The sequence below is a fragment of the Lepisma saccharinum genome, chromosome 13, assembly GCF_977018435.1.
Source record: "Lepisma saccharinum chromosome 13, izLepSacc3.1, whole genome shotgun sequence".
NCBI classification, from domain to species: Eukaryota; Metazoa; Arthropoda; class Insecta; order Zygentoma; family Lepismatidae; genus Lepisma; species Lepisma saccharinum.
The window spans coordinates 19932700-19958936 of NC_139241.1; the positions used below are offsets into that span (position 1 = coordinate 19932700).

Consider the following 26237-nt stretch of genomic DNA (forward strand, 5'->3'; position numbering starts at 1 on the left):
GTGCTATTAATTCCATGTTAATTGCTTAAAATCTAGTTTTGTTATCACATGGAACACAAATTAACATAATTTATAGTTAAATTCTAAAATCAAACTATAGGAAAAATCATATAAATCTGCTGATTAGACAAATGAATGGGACTGTTCCTGCAGGTATGATGGTTAACCAGTTGCTGTGTGAAGGGCACTGAGATCCTTGGACTTGATAAAAAGAAACGGTTCTATTGATTTCTCTCATCTGATAAAGCTAGATTCATAGCATTGACCCCGCTTTCACATTCAGCTGTAGATATTGTTACAATTTCGATTGGATTCACAAAGTCTTTGAGTGTGTTGGCAGTGTGATTTAGATTTTCTTTGTAAATGCGATAATATATAACATGCTTTCGCTTACATTAAACTTCACATTTTCACATAAACGAGGTACTAACATGTCGCTATAAACACACACGTTGACGCTCATCTGAATGTTATGTATCTGCATTCAACACAAATATATCCAGAATATTATATATATTTATTTTGTTCAGTGTCTTCAGGACATATATTACATAGTTTGTTACATATTTGCTGTTATTTATGTCACAAACCAACTTTTACTGTAGTCGGCCCCCTTGGGGGAGTAGTTAGCAAATTGCACTACGACGTCTGAGGTCCAGGGGTCCCGGGTTCGAATCCTGGACTGGGCATGGATGTTTATGAATGTCCATTCATCAATTTCATCATATGATCTTTCATCTTCGCAATTAGCCAAAAACTGGCACAAAATGAAGTAAAATAAATCAAATAAAGAAATCAACTTTTACTCTAATTCCCAAATTAAAGTAAATAATTGGAGCTTTCTAATTCAATTAAGATATAAGATAACTTTATCAAACAAAAACCATAAGTTATCAAATGGTCTGCTCTTTAATTTTGGTTATCTTCAGTTTTAGTGCACAATTCACCGTTTTCGAGATATTCTTTTTTTTTTTAAATTTTCAACGTTAAATCTTGGCGCCCTTTTTCAAGATGTCGTCGAAGTTACAGATTAGAGAGTTGTAAACTCTTCAAAATCGGATTCGTCACATTTTTTTTACTATGGAGGCAGTTAGTTTCATTTCTGTTGCAATTAGTTGCCCAGACGACATTACTAGACTAAGTTCTAAGGTGTTTCACTCAATGTAGCATATACTACTGTCAGATTTGTTTTATACCTGTTCTCAAATCAACCCCTAAATGAAACGTACACCAAACAGACATTACACTTAACTGCATAACATACCTTATTCCCACCAAAATTGAAGATCCGCTTTGCTAGGTATTCGAAGTCAAAGGTCACATCATGTGAGCTTGTAAAGAAACTTAATTTTTTTTATGTAAGACTAATTTTTACGAAACTTATGCTCCCTTAGTTCCAAAGAAGCCCAAGATGAAAGTTACACCATAATTAGAAGAAAAGTCATGATATCTTTTGTTGGCCTTGTAAGAATAAATTTGACATTTTTTATGAAGTTGGCATCCCTGCTGCAGGAACACCGTGTATCATTGAGGGCTAAAATTTTACACATGTAAGATATTTCATGTCCTCTACCATTCTACCAAATTTTATGAAAATCTTAGATGCTAGGGTAGGGAGCTGTGATGATTTCACACGCAAGAACCCTATTGTCAATATCTGTCTCTTTGTCATCATCCTTGAAAATATACGGCACACACAACATTGTTTTGTATAGCAAGAAAAAAACAAGGCATTTCCTTTTGAAAAGTGCGTTAGTAGTAGTAACTAAGGGTGCAACTGTAAACTTCGAATTTTGGCATAAGTTGCTTTCAGAATATAAAACGCTAAAATTACATTTCAAAAAGTTTTGCTGCTCGTTTGCTTCCATCCATGAAGTGTGAAACCGTGCTCCTCTCCTACGGACGGCTATAGTATAACTTGGGTGTCACTTGCACTTGTAAAGAAAATTTTCCATATTTTTCATAATTGTCGCATGAATTAAACAATATACTCTAATCTGTTCCCTAAATGCTAACTTAGTACACTCTAGACTGCATTTTGCGGACTAACAAACCTTTGACATCTGGACTCAAAGCCAGTATAATAATCTAAATGATACAAATCATTCATATCAATTAATGTAATTTGCTTGGTTCACCTAATATACTAGTATAACTTAAAGAGAAAAGTCCACTGCGAGCAACTGAAATACATGGACAGGGATACAATGAAGGCTAGGAAACTTTCATTTGATTTATTTTATTTTGTTTCGGTTTTCTGCCACTTATGGCTAATCGCGAAGATGAAGATGAGTGATGCTAAGATGAAATTGATTGAAGGGACACCTATTCCAAGGCCGGGATTCAAAACCGAGAAACGCGCTATTCATTCCGCCACGGAGACCGGAGCTAGGGAAACTCAAGAGGGAGAGAAATAGGAAGATTATGTGAAGATTGAAACAGGAGAGATAGGAACAACAGGTGACAACATCGAGTCCCTTCCCTACTTCTTTCTAGATTGGAATGGATAGAGATACTAAAAATGAGACAGTTAACAAGAACATTAGAAAAACGGCGAAAGCGGAAGAGAGGGCTGTAATACAATTGATTGATTGATTGATTTGCTTTATTTTGCTTCGCTATTTGTGCCACTTTTGGCTAACTTGCGAAGATGGGGATGAGTGATGATGTGATGAAATTGATGAATGGACACTCCAAACATGCATGCCCAGACCAGGATTCGAACCTGGTACACCTGGCGTCTTAGCGCGATGTGGTTGGATTACAAGCAGAGGACAATGGTGGAAAAGGGTAAATAAGAAGTGATGCAGCAGCAAAGAGAAAAGGCGAAAGAAAAACAAAAAAATAGAAGAGAGAATGAAAGTAAGAGGGCCAGAGAATACGTGCTTGTAAAGCTCATAAATAGAGCCCGGAAGTTCAGGCATTTATTTTCGTTAAAATAGGCAGGCAAAAAGGCATTTATAATGTGGAAAAGGCACTAAAAATGAAAAAAGGCAAAATAAACCGAAAAAAGGCACATTTGGAAGTCGCTTACTTTTATCTATAATTTCTGGCAAAATGTTAAAATCTACATTGGGAAGAGCATTTCAATTTTCTCCGTCTTGATTGCACATAACTACAAGGTGTTTTTTTAATTACTCAACATTCATTGATAGTAGTCTGTCAGAGAGAATGTTTTTCATAATAGAAAATGATATTTCTACTTCGACAGAAGTTATTGGAGCATACATAAAACAAGCTAATGTAGCTGGACGCATTTCGGTAACAGCATTTTCACCTTTTAGAACATCACAAATTGTTTTCAATTGTTTCAAGTCCTCATTTGCACTTACTACCCGCTTGCACTTTTCCGCAACAGCTGACCCCTTTTCTCCTGGCACTTCCATCATCTGCTGCATAGATTCCTCGTACATTTTCATGGATGCTACAAGGTATTTTTTTTAAGTTCTGTAATTGTAATTGTCTCTGGGAATGCGCCATAATGTGCAAAAATAAACTTGAATAGCACAGGAGTTTTTTCACTTCACGAATTGAAGCCGCTTCATTTTCTGGAAGAGCATCTATCACCTCACTGATTTTTTCAAGGTTGTTAGCATAATATGTAACTGCTGATATCCAGGTTCCCCATCTGGTTAAGACTGGTTGCGGAGGTAAGCTAAGCTCAAATGCAACTTCCTTAAATTTTCGGGTTCGAGAGGGAGATTTCAGAAATATCTTCTTTGTGTTCGAAATCAACCTGTCCACTTCAGCACTTCAGCAGCACAAGGAAATGTTAACCGAAAGGCAATATCCTAACTGAGCATGAAATACATTTTTCTCACACTTTTCTCCTTCAGCAATGTTGAAACATGCATGAGTTCAATATTACTTAAATAAGGCGAAAATTATTCACATAATAAACGAAAGAAAAATAAATGCCAACAACGTTTTTTGGGAGAAAAATAATTTATATACACATTTTTTTTAAAAAAAATGGTCAAATTTAATTGAAAAAGGCAAAAAAAAGGCATTATAATTAAAAATAGGCAGTGGGGTCCCAAATAGGCAAAATAGGCAAAATGAAAAGGCTTCTAAAACATTCGAAACAACATGAGAAACGTATATCCGGAAAAATTTTATCAATATATGCAGTAGATAAAAAGAGGCATTTTGCCAAACTTCCCGGCTCTACTCATAAACATTTTATCTGACCACACTATTTTATCAGTATTTCGCTCCTGCAATCCGGACAAAATTATAAGGCATGGCCCCTTTTCTAAGGAACTATCAACATCAATATTACGTGTTAAGACGAAACAATTTCTAGTGTAATGTGCACAGTCCTGAGTGTATTAAGAAAAGGAAAATTCAACGGTAGAATTTGTTGAAACTTATCCTGAGTTGCAAATTTGAAGAAGCGTTTTTGAAACACCGATTAAAGGTTGTTCAAAACTATACAAAACCCATAGATCATCCTGGCATAGGAATTTTTCGAATTCAAAACAAGTGCTGCTATAGTAGCATTTTTGAATTTGAATTTTTGAAGTTGTCCTTCGGATTCAAAACTTTCTGAAGGTTGTTCAAAAGGATACATAACCTAGACTACGAAATGGCATCGTTTCCGTTGAATTTGGTGAAAGTGCTACTGAGGCGTCAACCTGTAGTAGCATTTTTGAATTCGTTATTACGAAAAACTGAATCGGATTCAAAACTTTTTAAAGGTTGTTCAAAACTATACAAAACCCATAGTTTATCATGGCATAGGAATTTTTCGAATTCAAAATGGTGCTACTACAGGTTGACAGACATCACGCTTTCCTTCGTCACCTCTAAGCTTCGAGATCTTCAACCAGTATTGGAATAGTCGGGGGGTCAGCCCGACGTATCCCCAGCCTTTATAGTAGGTCTCAGTGACCGGATTACGCTCACTTACTCGGGGCTCCCCAATTTCCTCACGATGGTGGGTTGCCACCGGCCCTATACGTAGGCCGAATAAATTCTGACCAGAGCCGGATTCGAACCTACGCCGTCCCGCAGCAAACGTTCTCAAGACGAGTGAACGCCTTAACCCACTCGGCTACGGAGGAGGACAAATACCTGATGGTGATTTTTATTTTAATTAATAATTTTATGTTGTTTTCCAAGGCAAAGTTAAGACTGCGGGGTGAGTCATGTTTATATCTACAAAATATATAGGCCTAAGTGAAATTTAGAAGAGGACACACAATCAATTGTTACAAAAAGAGGAATAATTAAAAAAAATAGATGTCTAATCTACAAGTACAAATACACATGTACATACAAGTACACATGCATCCATACTTTTCTGATACTCATTTGCAACTTGGAATATTACTTTACATTAATGAATTTCAGTGGTTTTCTACAATCAGGGGCATTTAATTTGTTCCAGGAGCTATTTTACACCAGTGTTCTGTCGGTGGCAACCATTAGCTACTCTGTGTCTGAAACATCATGGCTAAATATGAATCTTGTGTTGGACTGAATCAAAAAATGCACAGTACTCCCAAGTCTCCAGATATGAAGCCGTTCCAAACACTGGGTAAACAACTGTGTTGTCACAAAATGTAATAAAAAAAATAACCATATGGTCAATAGGTACTCGGTTAACTTGAAATAATAACATTTTTTACATACAAAATAACTGACAAGTTGATTCAAACATGTTAACAGATATTCTAGACAATACTATACATTGAGTTCCAGTAATCTCTGATGCATCTCATTCTTTTGTAGCTCAAGAACTGTTGAGGATAGCAACATAAGGTATTTTGCATTGCAAACATCAACTCAAAATGTTTCGGTATGCTCTGCTAGATACTCTGCATTACTCATAGTAATGCTCTGAATGTTTGTTCAAAAACATAGGTGTGTACTTTCACCTCCCCTAACACCACTGGGACGAGGGGAAGGGGTTATCAAGAGAAGAGAAGCAAAGGTTTCAAGATTACAAATGCAGTGCAGTGTTACTCCATGCATGGTATAGAGAATTTGACTACTGTAGAGTTATTTTGCAAGAAACTGAAGGAGCCTTGAAGAGATATAAGACATAATACAACTTTTTGAGTTGACAACTGTAATGCAAAAAAATCAAATTAGCAATCTTCAGTAGTTTCAAGGCTTCTGAAACACCCACTTAAAGTTAACATAAAAATAATGTCCGGAAGTAAATAATGTAAACTGCTTACCTTTCCATTAGGTGAACTCTTCTTGAACACACTGAAAAATAAAATGAGTAACTCATAATATGTACAGTTAGTTTATAGCAGTGGAATGTTCATGTTAACAGAACAAACCTAGCATCTGTTTTTAAAAAATGGCAAGAATATGTGCAACTAATGATTGACATCTAAGGATATTCATGTTTCTGTACAGGAAATCTATGTATTGTACATTGCACGAGGCATGTCGAGAAAGTAGTGCATGTTTGGATATTAAAAAAAAACAATGTTAACTGAACAAAATATTTTTACTGAAAGTATACACATTGAGCTTTCTCTGCAAGCATCTATGGCATTGAGGCACATATCGTACAAGGAGACACGTTTTTCTATACTCTCATCATACACTTCTGTCCCTAGTCCATTGAGAAATGCAGTTACAGTTTGCTGAAGCCCATCATTGTCATCAAAGTGCATTTCTAAAAAAAAAAACTACTTTAATTTTGTAAAATAGATGATAATCACTAGGAGCAAGATCAAGGCTGTAGGTTGGGTGCTCCCAAACCTTCCACTCAACCTCCTGAAGCAGCTGTTGTGTTTGCGTGAAGACATCCAGCTGGCATTGTTGTAGAGGATGATCACACCATAAAATAAGAGGCCTCTCCTGTGATTTTGAATTTCTCCCATTAATCTCTTCATAATCTCAAATATGCATTCTCATTGATGGTTTGACCATGGAACATGAACTCAATATCAAGTGGACCATGTCTGTCCCAGAACACAGTGGTCATTGTCTTGTGGACAGAGAAGGTCTACTTGCATCTCCTCAGCTTGGTGGGAGAACGTGGATGATGTCATGAAACACTTTGCCCCAACCCCCTCCCGCTCTAACTTCCATCACAATTGTCTCACTGTTGAATCATCCACCACTTCAACACCAGCACCTCCGTGATCTGAAATGAATTTGTAGTATGCGAAAACCAAATGAGAGCTCTCTCACAATTGGTAAGTTCACCTTGACTGCCCACAGAAACATATATGCAACCAATACCATGATTCAACTTGCACAAAAGCTCATACCGGACAGCCTTGAATTCCCCCTATATATCTTTGTATGATGAGGGTATACAAAAACCCACTTCCTGGCACGTAGTGTCACAATGCTATGGGTACCTATTTTAAAAAAATAGCTCGAAGTATGTACATTAAAAAGATTTGTTCAACTAACTTCTTCAGCTCTTTTTACATTACCAAATGGGTACTGCTTTAAGTTTAAAATACACAGAGCAAAAAAAAACTTTTTTCTTTCATCCACGAAAGAGGAGGCTTAGCTTTCTTTTAGTTCGTGTTTTAAGTCCACTTTATGCACAGAAAGGCTAATTGGGACTGGACCTACAGTTTAAAGTGGGATCCGGACCACTATGTGCCTCCACCGGGTATCAAACCTGGGACCCCTTGATTACAAGGTGACGACGCTACCACTGCACCATCCTGGAGGCCAAGGAGGCTTAGCTGTGTGGGAGGATCTCAACATGTCTCGTATATTGGATCAGTAGAATATTCAGTATTAGTAGATTTTGTATAGTACTTTATCAGTACCAGCAAAAATTTCATACCAACTAGTCCCTAATTAATAATATTACTTTCTGATACTAAAAGCAAAACAAATTCAAGAAAAAATACATCTTCATGGACATAGTTAACAACAAAGGTTACAAGTTTTTGAGGGAATTATTACTGTGCACTTAATTAAGGATTAAGACTACACTTTCCACAAACAGAGGTTATAATATCATTAATCTATGATGAAAAATAAACATATACCAAAAGCCTACATCCTCAAAGTACTTTGTGTAAAGTAAGTTACAGAAGTTGTAATTATTAGTACATAATAACAGGTGAGTGCCAAGGACTGCCCGTCCCATTCCCACATGCCTCAGAACCCAGTTACGGGGTGACGTGTGGTCAATACAACAAGCCCCAGTCGTTGTCGTAGGTTTTCATGGCCTTATTTGTAGCTCCTCAATTTCTTCACAATGGTGGGTGGCCACCAGTCCAGAAGACAGGCCGAAATCTCATTAAAAAAGTAGTTAAGCTTCCCACAGGAGACTTGAACTGGTTGTGTGAGAACCCCAAATTATTGAGATACAATCTTTTTGATCCTATACTGTACTCTGCATCCTGTTTCTAGTCACATAACTTTTCAGTTGTATTTTTTTAATAAAGTCTTCCTTGTCATGAAAAGACACTTTATTCAAATCTTTGCAAATTGTATGTGTTACCATAACCATAACTATTTTATATTCAAGGTTGAACTGCATCTTGAACTGAATTCTAGAAACTAAATCTACAGCATAAGATGAAATAAAGAATCGTTATCCACCCTACAATCCTGTCGAAGTGTGAACAGCCACACATTTCCCCAACTTAGTATACAATTATACAGGGTATTTCTGCTCTGGGGTCATACTGACGATATGGCAAGGATTCTTGCCAACATATCCTCTTCACTCAGACGGTTGACGACTGTGTGCTGAGCCGAGGGACACCTCCTTGCACTCCCTCCTGGCAAGAACCCTTGCTGCCTCTCATATCGTCCGAATGGCTCTGGAAAAGTTGGAGCAGATGCGACACAGCTTTTCGCGATGCTGTCGTGCCTGCATCGATGCTGGGGGCCACCATTTTGAAAAATTACTGTAAGATTTTCGTTGTAGAGTGATACGATACACTGTAGTAACATTCATATTAAATCTACAAGCTGCATCTATCAGTTGCCTTAATTTACTGTCATGGGAAGAACCAAATAGTTTTGGCTCATAACTTTTTAATGGTGCATTTCCGGACATGGGTTCCTGATCTCATATTGCTACTTGGGTCAATCTCCATCATCCCTGGAAGTCTGTAACACAGTCACAGAAACACCCTGTATATATGTGTGTGTTAGTATGTGCTGTTGTTGTAATGATATTAATGCATATCCTGCCCCCATCCCAGACATGTAGTTAATTTGTTTTGCTTTTGTTGAACTTACAATAGAGGTGTTGATGTGAGACAACAGCAATATGCTAAGAATGTCAGCTGGTTTCTACAAAAGATCTTTTAAACAAAATTATCAATGCTGAAAATATAGCCTCCAAACTACAGATTCCTGTTCTTGTCTTGAGAAGCTAAGAGAGTACTCCATTTTAGAATTATTTTAGCCTCTTAGGTTTATTGTGGAGAACATAGGATATTCCGGATTAATAAATTTTTAATTAAAATTTGTTTTTTAATTGTTTTTCTCTTCCCCTTCTTAACTGTGTTTGATGGGAAGCAGATTCTGAATTACTTCCCAAAGGAGGCTGATTGTGTTTGAGAAAAAACAAGCAACATCAAATACCTACGATTTTTTTTATGTCATTGTGTGTTTGACAAGAATGCATTGTGAACGTCCTGGTACTATGTGCATAAAAGGGTTCCTGCAGTTAAAGGTTAAAAAAAATGAGTTACTTCTTTCAAAACCATCTGCAGAGTTACCAGTTGCAAACAAATTTATTTCCAAAACTAAATCAACCCAGTACCACACATATGCTCTTGTATGTACTTAGTAATCCAGATGCACCAACAACATTAGCAAGTTTCAAATGCATTTTACATAAAACAACAATAATAAAATTAACAAGTTAAATGTGGAACAAGTATTATTCTTTTAAGGGAGTTTCAGGCCAAGACAAGCAACAAGAGACAGGTGACACTTGTAACTTAGAAAACGGACCTAAACAGGGTGGGACAGAAAGATCTGATGATTTTAAAAATGATATAACACAGTAAATAAAAGAGTTTGTCCATATTCCTGTGCTAACCACATAGCCATTAATATTGAAATAAATATATATTATATATATAATTTACACCAACATTAAGTGTGGAAAATAACATCTTGCAAATGGAGTTTCAACAACGAAAATACGGTGCATTGCGTACCACAGCTCAATGGTGACTGAAATAGCAGCTAGTGAGGAGTGGAATCCTGACCACCTCCCCTCCCACATCAATCGGAAGGTGTGGACCAAAATGGGTGCCGTTTGCAAGATGTTATCTTCCACACTTGATGTTGGTGTACATCATCAGGTTCTTCTGCCCCACCCTGCATAGGTCTGTTTTTCTAAGTTACAAGTGTCACTTGTGGCTTGTTGCTTGTCTCTCTGGTCTGAAACTTATGTTTGTGCTTCAACCAGCTGGGAAAATGGCAATGTTGTCATGATTGTTCTTATAGCATTAACAAAAATATGCCTCACCCCATACAATACATTTTAACTCACCGTGTCGCTTGTCTCTTACTGCTTCCTTCGTCCATATCGGGGCTAATGGGGGGTGGGAGGTGACTGAGGGTCGGGACTTGCGACCCTCCAGGGGCTGAAATGTCCTCTGACCCAAGCAGTGTGGATTTCAACAAATACCTGGAAAAAAAAATCACTTATCACTCTTCTAGCTGCTAAAATGCAAAACAATATTACATTACAAACACAAAGTAAGTAAGACTTGACAACTGAGTCAATATTTAACAATGGAATCTACAACCACATTCCAGATGGAGAATAGCCAATTTGCACAATATTTATGTAAAACCTGAACAGTTAACTGTTCTGAATTATCTGATTTTAAATAATGAGAATTATTCACTGTTGTAGCCGAGATGCTATGCACATTGGTGTTAACCAGGCAGCATAACTGATTTTACAAACAATTTACTTTTTTATAAACAGAAACAATATTTTACTGTGCCTTCAGCAATCACTTCAACAATGCTATATATTTATTTTAAAAACCTAATATTAAATTAAGGATTTCAATGCAGTTAATATTTTACAAATTATCTCAATTATACCTATTTTTCATCCTTTCATTATCACGTTCTTCATGTATGACTGTTCTTAACCCTTACATTATTATCAACCAGCTTATCATATATTCTTATCTTCTCCTCTACTGTGCCATTTCTATAATGTAATTTTAAATGTTCAGCACATCCATTTTGAATGTGCAGATTTTTATTCCCACAGACAGAGTTTTAACTTTCCCAACTATTTATCATCCATGTTGGAAGATGATGACATAGTTTCAAATGTAATGTGTTTAGCTTTTTAGTGTATTTGCCATTTTAAAGGGATTGTGTATGTCCTGTGAAGATTCCTTCGCAACCTGCACCTTTCTCAAGGAAGCACATTACACTCCTTTTTGGTAACGGTCCATAATGTTTAATGATTTTTCATAGGAGAAAGACAATGTATCGCAGAACTGTGGGAAAGATTGTGAAACTGAATTTGAGGCTTCCTGTAAGTAATTAGCACTGTTTTGTACTTCAAAAAAGTTGTATTTATCGGTGAAAAGAATATGTAAAAGGTAACTTCTGCAAAAAACCCTGTATCCCATTGTCAAGGCACAGACTACTGTCATATTTACTCGCTGCTGGATGTTCACTTGAGGCCCACACCAGCACCAACATGATGAGATGTTGAAAGCAATTAGAGAAATTCTTGCAATGATAAGAGCACTAAACCTGACACACCTAACAATCACTAAAGCATTATATTTATTTATTGAAATTTCCAGTACAGCAAAAGCAATTTTAAACTGGAAAGAAACAATAGCAAAACAGTAGACTAGTGTCTACTGGGCTCTTCATTTGGAGACATTATTTGAATTCTAAGAGTGCTAAATCTGACTCACCTAACTACAGAAACATTTAGGGAGGTTAATGCTAAGACATCTAAACCTGACCAGCCTAACCTAACTACAAATATTCAGAAATGCTTTATGAATGTTAAGGGGTTTAAATCTAATGCACCTAACGTAAGTGTGAAAACATTTTTTTCTATGCTAAGAGTACCTAACCTACCTGCCTAACCAAACTACAATAGCATTTAAGGACGTATCTGGCAATTGGAAACTATACAATAATTCACTGCACTAAACAAACTGATTCGGAAAATGCCATTGCACCCAGAACATGAGATGCCTAAATGGTAAAAGCAGTATGAACTAAGAATATAGTAAATGAATGGTTGGTGGCAAGAAAAGTATTATATAGCGTATACAAAAGTGAAAAACCATTCTCAAGCATACAGTCAGCAGGCCTAAACGCTAAAACTCTGCAGTATATGTTAACAGACAAAAATAGAAAGTGTATCATGTAAAAAATGGGTAACAGTTCGTTATATCGGAGACACATTTCTTCATTTTTACACAAGAAACTACTTACAGAAATTAGTTTCTCTACTGTTTGTAACGTTCGTCGACATATTTTATTTCATCGTGGAATCTATTTGACCGGGAAATCATGTATTTTGCAAGAGAAATATCTCACCGACGCACAATTGCCATTGCTTTCCTATGTGAACCGGATGTTCCATACGTTTGATGACGTAACCGCCTGTCAGTGTTTCCAACCCCCCCCCTTTTTTTAAATATGCTTGCCTTACCTAACCAAACCTAACCTTATTGGAAATGGTTTGTGGGACTATCAGTCAGCTACCCGTGGATAATGTGCAATTTGCATACGTGACAAACACGATAGTAGGTATTTTTCGGTGAATAAGGTTGGAAACACTGCATACCGACAACGGTAGTCAATGTGTGCCTGCCATATTGTGTGTTAGGGAAGCGAAAAATGAATAACAAAAACTACTTTCTATGTGAAAAATTGTGTTTGTTTTCGTGTAAAAAGCACAATGGCACCTTGAATTATGTTCTGCAATACACAATTCTTAAGTCAGTTGCAATATCCATCATGTTTCTACAGCATCTACATGCATGGATGAAGAAAATTTGGTAAGACGGCAGAATATGGGCTGATTAGGAGAAACGCGGTTCATAATTTCTTGGTAATGTTTTGTAGTTAGTACGGGAAAAGTAAGTTTGAAAGTGTGGAAATTTTTTTTTCTTTGAAAAGAACAAGAAATACGTATCCAGGTTGGGCACTCTTGGAAGGAAAAAGCAACATGCTGGCGCACATTACTTCACAAATGTAGTGAAAGCAAAAAATGCCTATGTTGTTAGGTAGCTAGGTTTAGTTCTCTTAGCCCGAATAATAATTTGTCATTGTATTTATGCTAATGAAACCTAACCTAAGAGGTCTAACCTAACCTTGTAGGCGTAAACAACATGGACGCGAGCGAATAGAGAAATGCATTGCTTTTAGTAGCAGGAAAAACATTTTTCATTTTATTTATGCTATTTGGAACCAAACCTAACAGGCCTAACCTGACCTTGAAAGCATTCCTCGTCTGAAATAATGATAGAAACTGTGCGTGTGGATGGAATCCGGAGCGACAAAACAACTCGAATTCAGCGAGACGAAGGGTCTCACTTTTCTCACAACAATTGAGCAACCTTGTGTTCTGACTGAGCAACCTTGTGTTCTGACTGAGCAACCTTGTGTTCTGACGTCACAGGGAAAAAGCATTTTTATTTTAGGCTAGCTTGGTTTAGTTCTCTTAGTCCAAAGAATAATTTTTCATTGTATTTATGCTAATACAGCTGTTCGTAAACTCCAGCCAACTCAGCCCAGATCTTAGGAGTGGATTACACAGATGTCACACGAAACGTCATATCGACGTCACTAGCGAAGCTGTCCCACGCTGCAGTTTACGAACAGCGTGGATTATGGCGTTGTGGATCGTCTGCTTGACTCTTGAGCATGTTTAAAAGCAGTTGACTTTCTTTGGAAGTAGTATTAGGTGTAAATGGCACTAAATCTCACCTCTATATAAAACTCTGCTACATTAATATAAATTAATAGAATATTTTGACAAGTTTTAGAAATTGGCACAAAAAATAACCGAAAAAAAAACTAACAAACTGTATACCTACACATCAAAAATAATCATTTTGTAGTCTTTCATTGGTTGGTGAATTTAGTTTAGTGTACCGTGTATTAACACCAACTAATAACGTTGAATTATGGTAAATTAAATGGCTTTAAAAATATTTATTTCATTACAGGTCAGATCAAAAACTACTTTTTTCATTGTTTTATACTTTTTTCTCTTCGGATACCAGTTTTTGCATATTTTCCCCATACATCTACGGAAATAATTAAAAGATAATATTAACTAAACCTTTTCCTTCAGCTGCCTTTCTGACTTACGAAGGCATCAAATAAAAATAAATGATTGCCGACCATTAAAAGCTGCTGCATCGTGCTTTCTGCTAGTTTTCGTCTGCAGTCAGCAAACTCAGTCGCATCGAGAACGGCTTACAAATCTTAGGAGCCAAGTAAGCCGGATACGTCACCGTGACGTCACGGAACCGGAAGTGGGTGGAGCTAGCCGTACTTGGATTGAGTTTACGTACAGATGTGACTTGGTTTACGAACAGCCGTAATGGAACCTAACCTAACCTCGTAGGCATTCCTCATCTGATGTCCGAATTCAAGGTAGCAAAACTCTTGTGTGGAGAGGCAGACCCCGAAACAAATGACAGCAACTGTGCGTAAACAATATGGATGCGAACGAATGGAGAAATGCATAGCTTTTAGCAGCAGGAAAAACATTTTTTATGCGCAAGAATATAATAGTAATCGGAAAAGTAACACCGAAAAATGGAAGTAGAAGGTATATACTTTCAGGGGATATAAATTTTGTTAGTCTATTTAGAGGAAAAAAGCAGCCCAAGTTCTGCAGTGAGACCCCTGCGGTTCTCCAATTACTACAAATGTAAGATAGAGTATTGGTAAGAAATTTTAGAGAAAATGTCAGCACTGGTTTTGCCCATTTGTTCCGTAACTCTTTAAAGGTGTTGCTGTAAATTTAATAAAAAATCTTATATGACGACATTTTCATAATTGTACAGTTTAGCAACGAAAAGTCGTAACTCATCTTTTATGTTGACAATAACACAGGCATGTCCTCCTCTCACGCGCCAATATTTCATACCGCGTTCATTTATAAAAGTAAATAATTTCTTCAGCAAATAAGTTCCATATCCAGTCTTTACACATTCTTCGTTATTTGGTTTAGCCAACAATTGCTTATCTGTTTATTTGCAATAAAAAATACGCACGACCAAACCCACCGACACTATTTCCGTATACAAAGTACACACCCCAACATGTATAGTCAATTTTGTTATACGTACCTATTGTGAGATAATGGTAACACTTGCAATGTATATCTTTCTAGCTACATCAGTTATCCTAATTGCTCTTTAATAAAGCAGATAAATTTTCTATTAAAACCCTGTACTCCTTAACGGGCAGAAAAAAACCACAATAACTACGCCTAAAATCCACCAGAGTTCACTACATTTACGACATTGACAATGTTGGTCACACATGCCAGATTAGAACTCTACCCGTATTCGAAATCACTAAACTCTGCTTTGCCGCCGTGGTGCCGTTAGAATGGGGGGGAGGGAAGCAGGGGTTACCTTTTATCCAGTCTGGCCCCATAAACGTCACCATACCTCATAGAAAATATATACTCGTTAAATTAATGCTTTTTTAGCATTTGTATTTTTTTTATCGCGTTTAATCTAAGAAGGCAAACTAGTGGAAAATATTGTCGTGAAAATCCGTGTTTCTGAAGGTTTCAGACCAAGGCTACAAGTGACACGTGTAGCTTCCGTGTCAAAGGACTGAAGCGACACGCTTGATAAATAACATAATCATGGGCATCCCGAAGAGGAGCAACAACAGTCCCCCTGTAAAATAGATGTTATATTACATACACATACACGATGAACCTCCGGGATTTTGAAGTGATGGGAAATTAAAACAACACACCTGCACATTTTTTTGTAATTTTATTGCAAAGAGCAACTCAAAAAGTTTCTTACAAAAAATTACCACACTTCTATGGCCGTGTCCGAAAGGTGCAAGATCGTACTTGAAGGGAGCATACTTCGAGAATGGTCTCGCAGTGCGATCTTGAAGTCGTGGACTGGAAGTGAAGATCTTTTGAACTGTACTTCGACGCCAAATACGATCAGTAGATATAACCGAGGACACGTTGGTTTTCCACGTTTAAACACTTGTTTTTCACCACAGAAATCACACAGCATTTGTAAATGCTCTAATACATATATTTCCACACATTAGAAGAACTGTAACAAACAACTTGCTGGGTTTCTACCTCCGCGATTTCAAACAAATGAAGAACATGTCCACTTGTCACGTGACCGAGCCTTCAACTTCGTGTGTTCTGCCCTATTTCGAACTGTACTAATGACGTCACTTCCGTTAAGACCATACTTCAAGTATGTACTTTGTACCTTTCGGATGCTTTCGGACAGAGCTTATGTGAACACCTACGAAGAACGTCCAGCCGATATTCCACTTCGCGCCACGTGCGCTGCAGCACGTCGTCAACAGTGGCGTGCCCAGGATTTTCGAAAGGGAGGGGTTACGTACACTTTTTCTGGTAGTCATCTCTCATTTTGCCATCTTTTGCTACCTTTGATGTTCTTTTTTTTAGGAATACTGGACCAAAAGGGGGGGGGGGTTATAACCCCCACCAACCCCCCCTTGGGCACGCCACTGGTCGTCAAGGATGGTATCAATGGCAGCAATAATTCTTTCACGCAAAGCATTCACGTTTGGCACCTTCGGGAGTAGACTGCGTCCTTAACATACCTCAGAGCAGTGGCGTATGCTCGTTCTAACGAGTGGGTAATCTCCGACCCTTGATCCTCAAACTCCAAAAGTTTCCGTGCAATTTATGTCAGGATCCATATTGGATTTAGGAATATTGTGTCGGAATGTTTGTCTTATTGCTACGACCACAATCAATTAATTCTCGTTATTGCAGTTTAATATACGTGTAGAATTTCAAATAATAAAACAAGACAGTATTATAAAGCTATAAAAAAACAACCTGTGAAATATAAAATGAAAGACGTGCACTAGTGAAATAAAAACCGCAATATTAATTTAAGTGCAAAATTCAGCTTACTCCAGGACCCGATTACTTGTGCTGTACCACATCCAAAGCACGCTGTTTGTCCAGTTGCACGTCAATACGTGTCTGTGCGAAAGATTGCAGCTTATCGAAGGAAGTTATGTTACTTTTTGATTTTTCATGTTTGGCACAAGCGTTGCAAAGATTACAGTATCCGCCACGCGTCCATACATTCTTTTCAGCCCCGAAAAGTAAGCACGGCCAACAAAAATGCAAAGCTTATTAACACTTATACTTCCTGTCAACCATGGTGTTTTGTCATAATTTGCATGCGAAAATTCCTCACATATTCCCGATTTTTGTCTTTGTGCGTAGAAATAAGTTCAAGCGATGACACTGACCTGCCTGTATTAACAATTTGCAACTTCTCCTGAAAAGATCTTGTTCCAAAAGGTTACACCAGCAAATCTTGTATCACATCCATTACCCTTTAACACAGCACTATCACGACAAACACTAACACCTAAATAAATAATAAACACGAAGCACAGCACGAAGCCAACGACTACACGCATTCAGTTTCACGCGCCAAACTTGTGTTGTGTTCCTGGCTGAGAAAAAAATTCCCTATGAATGATAAAACAAAAATCCCTTTCCGAGCTCGAAATGGCAGGTTTTAAAAGTTCGAATCATTGCAGGCCAGAGCCAGAATTTTATTTCGGGATGGGGGTCATCCCTTATTAGCAGCCGCCACATAAAGTTGAAACAGTGGGATTAGAAGAAGTCCTGAAGATGAATCTCAGATTATTACAACGTATTATGCAAGGTGTTTAATCCTGCTAATGAAGTAAAATTAATTACCACTATACACTTTTTAAATTAGATATTTGTAGGATTTCGGGAAGGGGGGTTTCAGCCCCCCGAGTTCTCCACCTGGCTACGTGCCTGATGTGTTTTTTTTCGTTTTATGTTTAATTCGTTCATCTTCATCACTTTTAATCTAAAGAGGCGGAATATAGCAACTTAAATTAACTAATATATATATAATTTATTTTTGATATCTTTCCCTTTAAAAAATATTCAGTTCCGTGAAAGAAGTATTCTCGCTGCTTTTGAAGATTAGAGAGGAGAAACAATCACTATTTTTGTAAATACAAGGATGGGGGGAGTCAGCATATAGGTGCTTTAATTGCTTAAGCTTTGAATTTTAATTTAGTTTGCTTCATCTTCAATATTTAAGCTATTTCCTTTTGATAAATTTATGTTCAAGTAACAGAAATCAGCAAGACAGAAGCAAATGTAAAGTGAAAATTAGCGTAGAGTTGGTTTTGTCCATGTTATTCAATTTTCCTGTTCTTCGCACTCTACCGGGTATGTTTTCCCTATTCAGCGGAGGGAACGGTAAAGGCTCTGAAGGTTGAGAGTGCGACCGGTGGACTCTCACAAGAAGGAGGTTACCCTGGGCACGGAATCACCGGGCCTGAGAAGCAGTGTTTCCTCCCCCTCTTTTCTCTCTCCTCCTCCTCCTCCAGTCATTCCACCGACTGGAGAAAGGTTCCCGGACATTCAGCGGCAAACGGTTGGAAGCATTCGCGCCCTGGAAGCAAAGAAATGTATGCATCGAAATTGGTTTGGAAGAATATTGCGAAGAAATGTATACATTTAAAAAAAAAAAAAAAAAAAAAATACAGCCGGGTCATCTGCGATTACCTAGATGACCCCGAGTATACGCCACTGCCTCAGAGGAGGAAGTCGAGGAGCGATATTTGGGCTACGTGGTGGCCAGGAGATAGGGTCCCCTCGCCCGATCCAACGATCTGGAAAAGTTTCATGTAACACAAGGCGAACATGTAAACTCCAATGAGGAGGGGCACCATCTTGTTGAAACACAATATTTGGATGCAGATGTGCAATTTGCGGAAAGACAAACTGTTCTAACATGTCCAGATAATTGTCAGAGTATACAGAAATGGGTCTATAATCTTGTTATGCATCAGTCCGCACCAAACGTTCAATTTCGGGCTGAATGGCATGTGGGTTCTCTGAACCCCATATGCACACGTTGTTTTCGTTAAATTTGCCTGACACGTGGAACGTTGCTTGATCTGAGAACATTACCATGTTCAGAAACTCGGAATTATCATCAATGCGAGAAAGAACATCGTTTGCAAAGTCAGTACTTTTGGGCTTGTCGTCCACTTTAATATCTTGACAAATCTGAACTTTGTACGCGTGCAGCCATTTTCGTAGCTCTTTATGAACTGTTCAAGGAGGCATTTGCAGTTCTTTAGCGGCTTGCCTGATCGACTTCCGGAGGCTGCGGACGAAAACATCACGAACTTGCTCAACTGTCTCGTCGGAGACGCGTGGTGTTCCTCCCCCTGGCTTCTTCAACACACTTCCAGTTTCCAGAAAACTTCTGTACCATGCCCTGATGCTCTTGACCGTTGGCGGCGGTTTGTTAAAGACACGCCGAAACTTACGTTGCACCATAACAATTGATTTTGACTCCACAAGCCATCAGGGGTGCCCATCCCCCCAGGTCCGTAGCTAGAGAGGGGCAGGGGGCAAGTGCCCCCCTGAGAGCCTGCTTTGCCCCCCCCTGTGAAAAATACAGAACACATTCCTATCTGGAATTCTCACTAATCTTTACAATTATATCATATGTTACTTTAGAACAGTTGTGACATTTTGAGTATGGACATTTTCACTCAATTTTTTTTACAACAATTTTAAAAACTACACCTTGGAAAAATGACCCCTGCAAGTTCTCGCGTTTCTCTGCGTCCAGTTTAAGGCAGAAACGAGACTTCCAAAGTTGCGAGGCTAGCGTTGCGCTGAAAACACGGCGCCGCCATGTTACTACGTCACTCCTTAGGGAGAGCTGGTTTGTCGTCTGCTTCGAGCGTCCAGTTCCGGATGGGTAGCCCACGGTGAGCGAACACGTGCAGCAGTTTTACAAATTTGTACCGATTTAAATAATGGAAGAAGGAGAGATAGGAGAAAGGAAAGCTATGCTTTGTAATGATCATTCTTCTATGAAATATCCGTGCTGCTCACGAGCAAGATAAATGAAAGGGTTCAGCTGCGTGTGTGTTCTCAGGCCATGCGAAAAATATTGCTTATAAAATTGGTTGCTGACCAGACACTCAAAAATATTTTCTAAACTTATATTTATCGATATTTACCGTAACCTATGTAGTGCAAAATAGGAATTTTCACATTCTTCACTTTATTTATAAAGCCTATTTAACTTTCTTTTCCATAAAGCATTTCAGTTTGTGTTCCATTTCTGTTGTGCAAATTATGATCAAATATTTTTGTGCAGATAAGAGAAAATACACTGAGAAGATTACATTAGTTGCACAGTACATATCTATACTTAGTTTATGTATAATCATTACAAGGAAATAATGTGTATAACCATGGTCGTATTTAAGGGGGATTCAACGGGTCCAAACCCCCATCTTTTTTTGGTTCACTAAAATTACCAGTTTCCTTGTTCTATCCGCTTGTTCATATAAAATTCCTTCGGACTTATTTCATTCTCTTAAATTAGAGACGTATGGGACGGGATACGGATGGGAAGGAAATTTCGTAATTCCATACACCAGATGGGACTGCAGACTGCAATTTCCTGATAGTTTCGGAATTTCTGCGATAAGAAACTGCATTGAGACTGTCAAACAGTTATTTTTTCCCCCTCGAATCATATTAAAGAAATTTGGTTCTTAAAAACGTAGTGACACAAGATGAACAGAAAAGTATCAATACTAAGTAGCGTGACTTCCTGACTACAAACACACAACTTTGTCGGGTCCAACATCCCCTCCCCCATGCTGCCCAACAAGCTTCCGGCCAGCAGTGTCCTTGATTTTCACTTACGAAATAAAGCAACCCTAATCATACCAAAAGTTGATCCATCCCTCCCCCCCGTGAACTATATATACGTCCATGTGTATAACAATATCCCATAACATCATGTCCCATACTGAAATGGTACGATATAATTATTTTGAATTTTGTACTGCGAAAAAAGCCGCCTCATCTCGTTACCCCGAACTCATTAATTGGTTGGTTCACAACTTCACCACTAAGGATCTTATCGAGACGAGACATGGCAGCCTTGGTCTCGTTCTCGTTGAGAGTTGTAAATATCTGTCTCGTGTTTATTTGTAAATGTCTCATTGACAGTCTCGTCTCAAATTATAAACATCCGTCTCGGTTTGGGAGGGCAATTCTCGTTCTCGTCTCAAGTCTAGAAAAATATAGAATTAACACGTATGCAAAGGCTTATCATTATAAATACAAAAAAAAACTTTCTTTTTATTATTTTTATTTTGACTCCTCGTTTCGACGGTACAGCCCTCGAAAACTAAATATTATCCTGCTTATATATGCAAACCAAACTGCAGATTCAGAATTACCAGGAATGAACTGGCGTTGTAATTATTATACAAAAAATTTATGACTTATCTGAGGAAGTCGCATGTTCCAGGTTTGACTCTCGACCTGGGCATGACTGTTTCCTTGTGAGTGACATTTCATTGAACTGGAAATTGTTACATGGGAGGATGTTTGCTCGAGACTTTGGGGACAGCTAGGGGGATACTTCTATTGTTAATGTTAGTGTTGCTCACGAGACGAGGCATGTTCCGTCTCGTCTCATAAAAGGAGATGGGACAAGTGAATGTTTTCGAAATGAGATGGGGCAGAAGAAAAAGTTCGTCTCTTATCATGGCAGGTTGGGTGATACTTAGATTGTGCAGTTGGTGGTAGTGTGTGTGTGGGGGGGGGGGGTTGTACTCCTGCATCCCGACTTCGAATACTGCTTGTAGTTATTCATCTTCATTGTAGCGATTAGCCAAAAGTGGGAAGAAATGTGATGTTAGAGATGATACATAATAAATTAACCATGCGTTCTCATCGTTGCGGTTAAACAAAGTGAACGGAAAAGCGACGTAAAAGTAGGCTAAATACAAAAAAAATTGCAATATATATATATATATATATATATATATTATTAACTGAAGAAAACTGTCATTTACTGCTGGAAATTTAAAAACTCACCGTACCTTTTTATACCGTATCACCTCTTATATTGTAGAAATTGGCGTGTAAACCATTGTGTTCTAAAAGTATTATCTTAAAATTTGTGAAGAAAATATTATGACGAAAATAATTGTAATTCCAGAAAAGGCATTCCTATAACATTAAGTTCTTGCCAGTCAGAACTAACCTATGTATTCGCAATGAACAAGGCTGTTCACGTGTTCAGCCATTGACTGTTACAAGGTTTGTTTTGTCACCCTAATGGGAAAACTCTCTACCGAGTGGCTGAATTATGGTAAATACTACTATACTGCTAGGGCATAATTCATCTCCAAGAAATGGAGCACAGATTTTTGCACTGGAAGTTGTAAGATACTTGTTTTACACAGTAACAAGTGAATTTGCTGTCGATTCCGCGACTCATGCTAAGTTGACGGGACGAGCAGAAGCCCCGCCTACACGCATTTCTAAGTGATGACGTCAGAGGACCTCCTGTCTGTGGAGAGGACGTTTTCAAATCCGTGACGTAGTAGGTGAATTTCAGCGGTGTTTGAAGGCGTGTTTCTCGAGAACCGAAACAAATATCGCCGAGATATTTTGCACGTCTCATGTTTGTGTCATTATCTGTAAAATGAATGGATTTAATGGATTTAGTGGCCGCGGTGGCTCAGTCAGTCTCGTTCGGGACGCGGTAGCGAGCAGACGTGTGCGTGACTACTCCCGCTGCGAGTTCCGTGAGTCAGCTTCCTTACGCGACTAGCGTTCGTCTTGGTGAAAATTCAGTGAGTAAAATGGTTCTGAAACGCGTAAATACGTTGAAATTGAACTTTCAAACAGTAACACGGAAACCCACTACATTGGATCTTCACCGATGGATCAGCGAGACCTTAAAAGTTACTCCAGAGCAGGTACTAAGTATTGAAATCGACATGTATCATAAGTGTGTATATTTAAAACTGTTATCGAAAGTACTGTGTGAGCAATTGTTATTCAAGTCTGGTGGTATCTACAAATATTCTGATGTGGACGGTGATTACGAAATAGAAGTGACTTGGGCAGATCGCGATTATGTGACGGTGAGAATACATGTTGTGCCAATCGAATTAAGTGACGACCAAATACGAACAGTGTTAGCACAATTCGGGACGATAATCTCACCACTGGTAGACGAGAAGTATTCCGATCAGCATATATATCAAGTCCGGACAGGTAGAAAAATTGCGAAGATGACCTTGACAAAGGCCATCCCGTCATACATTACGATAAGTGGATCACGCTATTGGGTTACCTATAATGGACAGGAAAAAACGTGCGCCATTTGCGATTCCCCATCACACTACGCCAATAGCTGTAACGAGCGTCGCCCTAGGGACACCAGAGCAACCACGACGGTATCCAGTTTCGCGACAGCCCAAAGGACGAATCTGGTTAGGACTACCGTCAGCCAAGTACCAGTTAGTGACCGAGGACCGAAGTATCAACCCTCTGTCCTCTTACTCCCCAGTGCCGAGAATAGCGACACCAACGAAACCCCCCCGACAAAGTCTCTCCAGACTGCCAATGAGTCAAATGAAAAAGATGACCTTGTGCAACCAGGTATGCAGTGTTCTACAGGGACAAAGGAAGGAATAGAAAATGAAGATGCGCCATCCACATCCCCAACCCCTATTGAACAACCTTTGGAGGTTTCCCCCAATTTGACAGGCAAAATGTTCGCTGACAGTGAATTTCCATCAGTCAATACACGACGATCCCGGTCCAGATCAACAACGAGAGGAGGCAACCCCCCATCCGACCATATGACACTGAGGCCAAAAAAGAAGAAAAAGGGTGAAATGGTAAGTAGATCAACAGTTATAAGCAATGATTCCTCAAGTGCCAATAATATTGGAAATACTCCTACCTCTGACTTAGATGCCCAAAACCCAGCAATATTAGGGGCAGTAATGGAAGAACAAAGTGACATGGAGGTGACCCCCGACCCATCTCGTGACTGAGAAAGTGATGTTCTCCCGTAGGGTAGCAAGTGGAAAAGTGTGGAATATGAAACGATTTTCAGTGTGAACATACAACATGTTAACGAGAGTAGTCTATCTGTTTTTCCCCCTCATGATAAACATAGTTATGAATACAACTGTTAGAGTAGCGACTGTGAACATAAATAAGTTAAGTTCCACGACGAAACAACGCGCTTTAGGGGATTTTCTAGTACAATCCTCAGTGGATGTTGCTCTTCTGCAGGAAGTGTGTGTGACTCAGCTTGAATTACCAGCCCAGTATATGTCATATCTAAACCCCACGTGTCAATCACAAGGAACGGCTTTAGTAGTCAAACAAGGCTTGCCGATTTCACACGTTATTCAGCATCCATCTGGCCGTATTATAGGTACAAAATTAGCAAACATTTGGTTATTCAACATATATGCTCCGTCTGGAAATACAAATCGTCAATTGAGAAATGAGTTTTTTGGTACTGATGTAGCAGCAGAATTGCAAGGGGGAAAAGAGCATATAATATGTGCAGGTGACTTTAATTGTGTTTTATATCCACAGGATCAACGGCCTGGTTTCTCCACGTCTAATACTTTACAAAAAATAGTTCACGGTTTTAATTTTGTGGATGTTTGGATTGCTAAGCATAATCGAAAATTAGGGTATACATATTTCCGAGACAACTGTGCATCACGTTTAGATCGTTTCTATGTCACTCCCCAATTAAGTCAAAATGTGACATCAATACAACTCACTCCCACGTGTTTTTCCGACCATTTAGCTTTAATTATGGGGATAAATTTGGATATCCCTCAGGTTCCGAAAGGGTACGGATATTGGAAATTGAATACTTCTATTCTCCTAGAGCCAAATTTTAAAAATGCGTTTCATGAACAGTGGAAAAAATGGGAAATTGATCTAGAGAAAAAGACAGATATTATAGGTTGGTGGGAAAAAGTTTTAAAACCTGGCATTAAAAAATTTAGTCGGTAACGCGTCTGACTACCATGCTAAAGGTCCCGGGTTCGATCCCCGGCCGGTTCAAATCGGGAACTTTTCTAACGTTGCTCCGGCGTCCACCCAGCGTCGAATAACATGGGTACCAGGGGGAAACCTTGGGGGGTGAAGGCGGTCAGGGGCGTGGTGCTGATCACATCACCTCCACTCACGACCGGATCCAGAAAGTGTGGTACGTCACCCCCGCACCCCCTATACGCCTTCATGGCGTGGTGCTAAGCACAGCGGAACACTTTACTTTTTTTTTTGAATGGATTTAAGTAGTGTAAAATACAATATAACCAGTGCCAGAAAGTATGAACCCCCCTCATGCAGATTTGGCTACACTTAAAACAAGCTCAACATGCCCATATGAGCTTTTTGCTCAAGTGTGGAACCCCGTCTAATCCAAGATTTTTGTAAAAATGCCCTCGGGAATTTCCTGAGAAAGTATGACCCCCCTCAGATTGATTTGCCTACACTTATAAAAGGCACTTCTGTGAGATTGTTGTCCATAAACCTGTCAAAAATATGCCCCTTTTCATATTTTTTTTGACCACACCTAAAACTACGCCAAACGTATTAACACACACACACACACACACACACACACACCCACACACACCCACACACACCCCCCACACACCCACCCACCCACCCACACACACACACACCCACCCAGCCACACACACCCACATACACCCACACACACCCACCCACACCCACCCACATACACCCACCTACATACACACCCACACCCACCCACACCCACCCACATACACCCACACCCACCCACACACACACCCACACCCACACCCACACACACCCACACCCACACCCACACACACACACACACACACACATATATTTACTTCCGGTCCACTTGTGGCCTATTTCTGAGCACAGCTCTGTTAGAGATATGGATATTATATAAATTTAAAAATTATTTCATTCATTCTTATCTAACAATTCCATAACAGTTCCATGCTCAGCTCTGTGTCTGTGTGAAGCAAGCACAGCTCTGTTAGAGATAGGGATATTGAGTATTGAAATATCTAGAAATTATTTCATTCTTCTCAAGCTCAGCTCTGTGTGTGTGTGGGGATTTGTACCTAATAACATCAAAACAACACAGCTCTGTTAGAGACAGAATATTCAA

At 38.8% G+C, this 26237-nt stretch overlaps 1 protein-coding gene across 3 annotated transcripts in view; it reads right to left on the minus strand.

Annotated features, from left to right (window-relative positions):
• krz (beta-arrestin protein kurtz) overlaps positions 1 to 15446 on the minus strand; it is a 117924-nt gene extending 102478 nt beyond the window's left edge. For all 3 annotated transcript variants that reach the window (XM_083133936.1, XM_083133938.1, XM_083133935.1), the window contains exons 1-3: positions 15279 to 15446; positions 10463 to 10600; positions 6189 to 6219 (exon numbers count right to left, since the gene is read on the minus strand). In XM_083133936.1, the coding sequence (XP_082990062.1) occupies positions 6189 to 6219; positions 10463 to 10497 (66 nt within the window). In that variant the 5' untranslated portion in view covers positions 10498 to 10600; positions 15279 to 15446. The remainder of the gene's footprint in view (positions 1 to 6188; positions 6220 to 10462; positions 10601 to 15278) is intronic.
• Positions 15447 to 26237: the final 10791 nt, after the last annotated feature.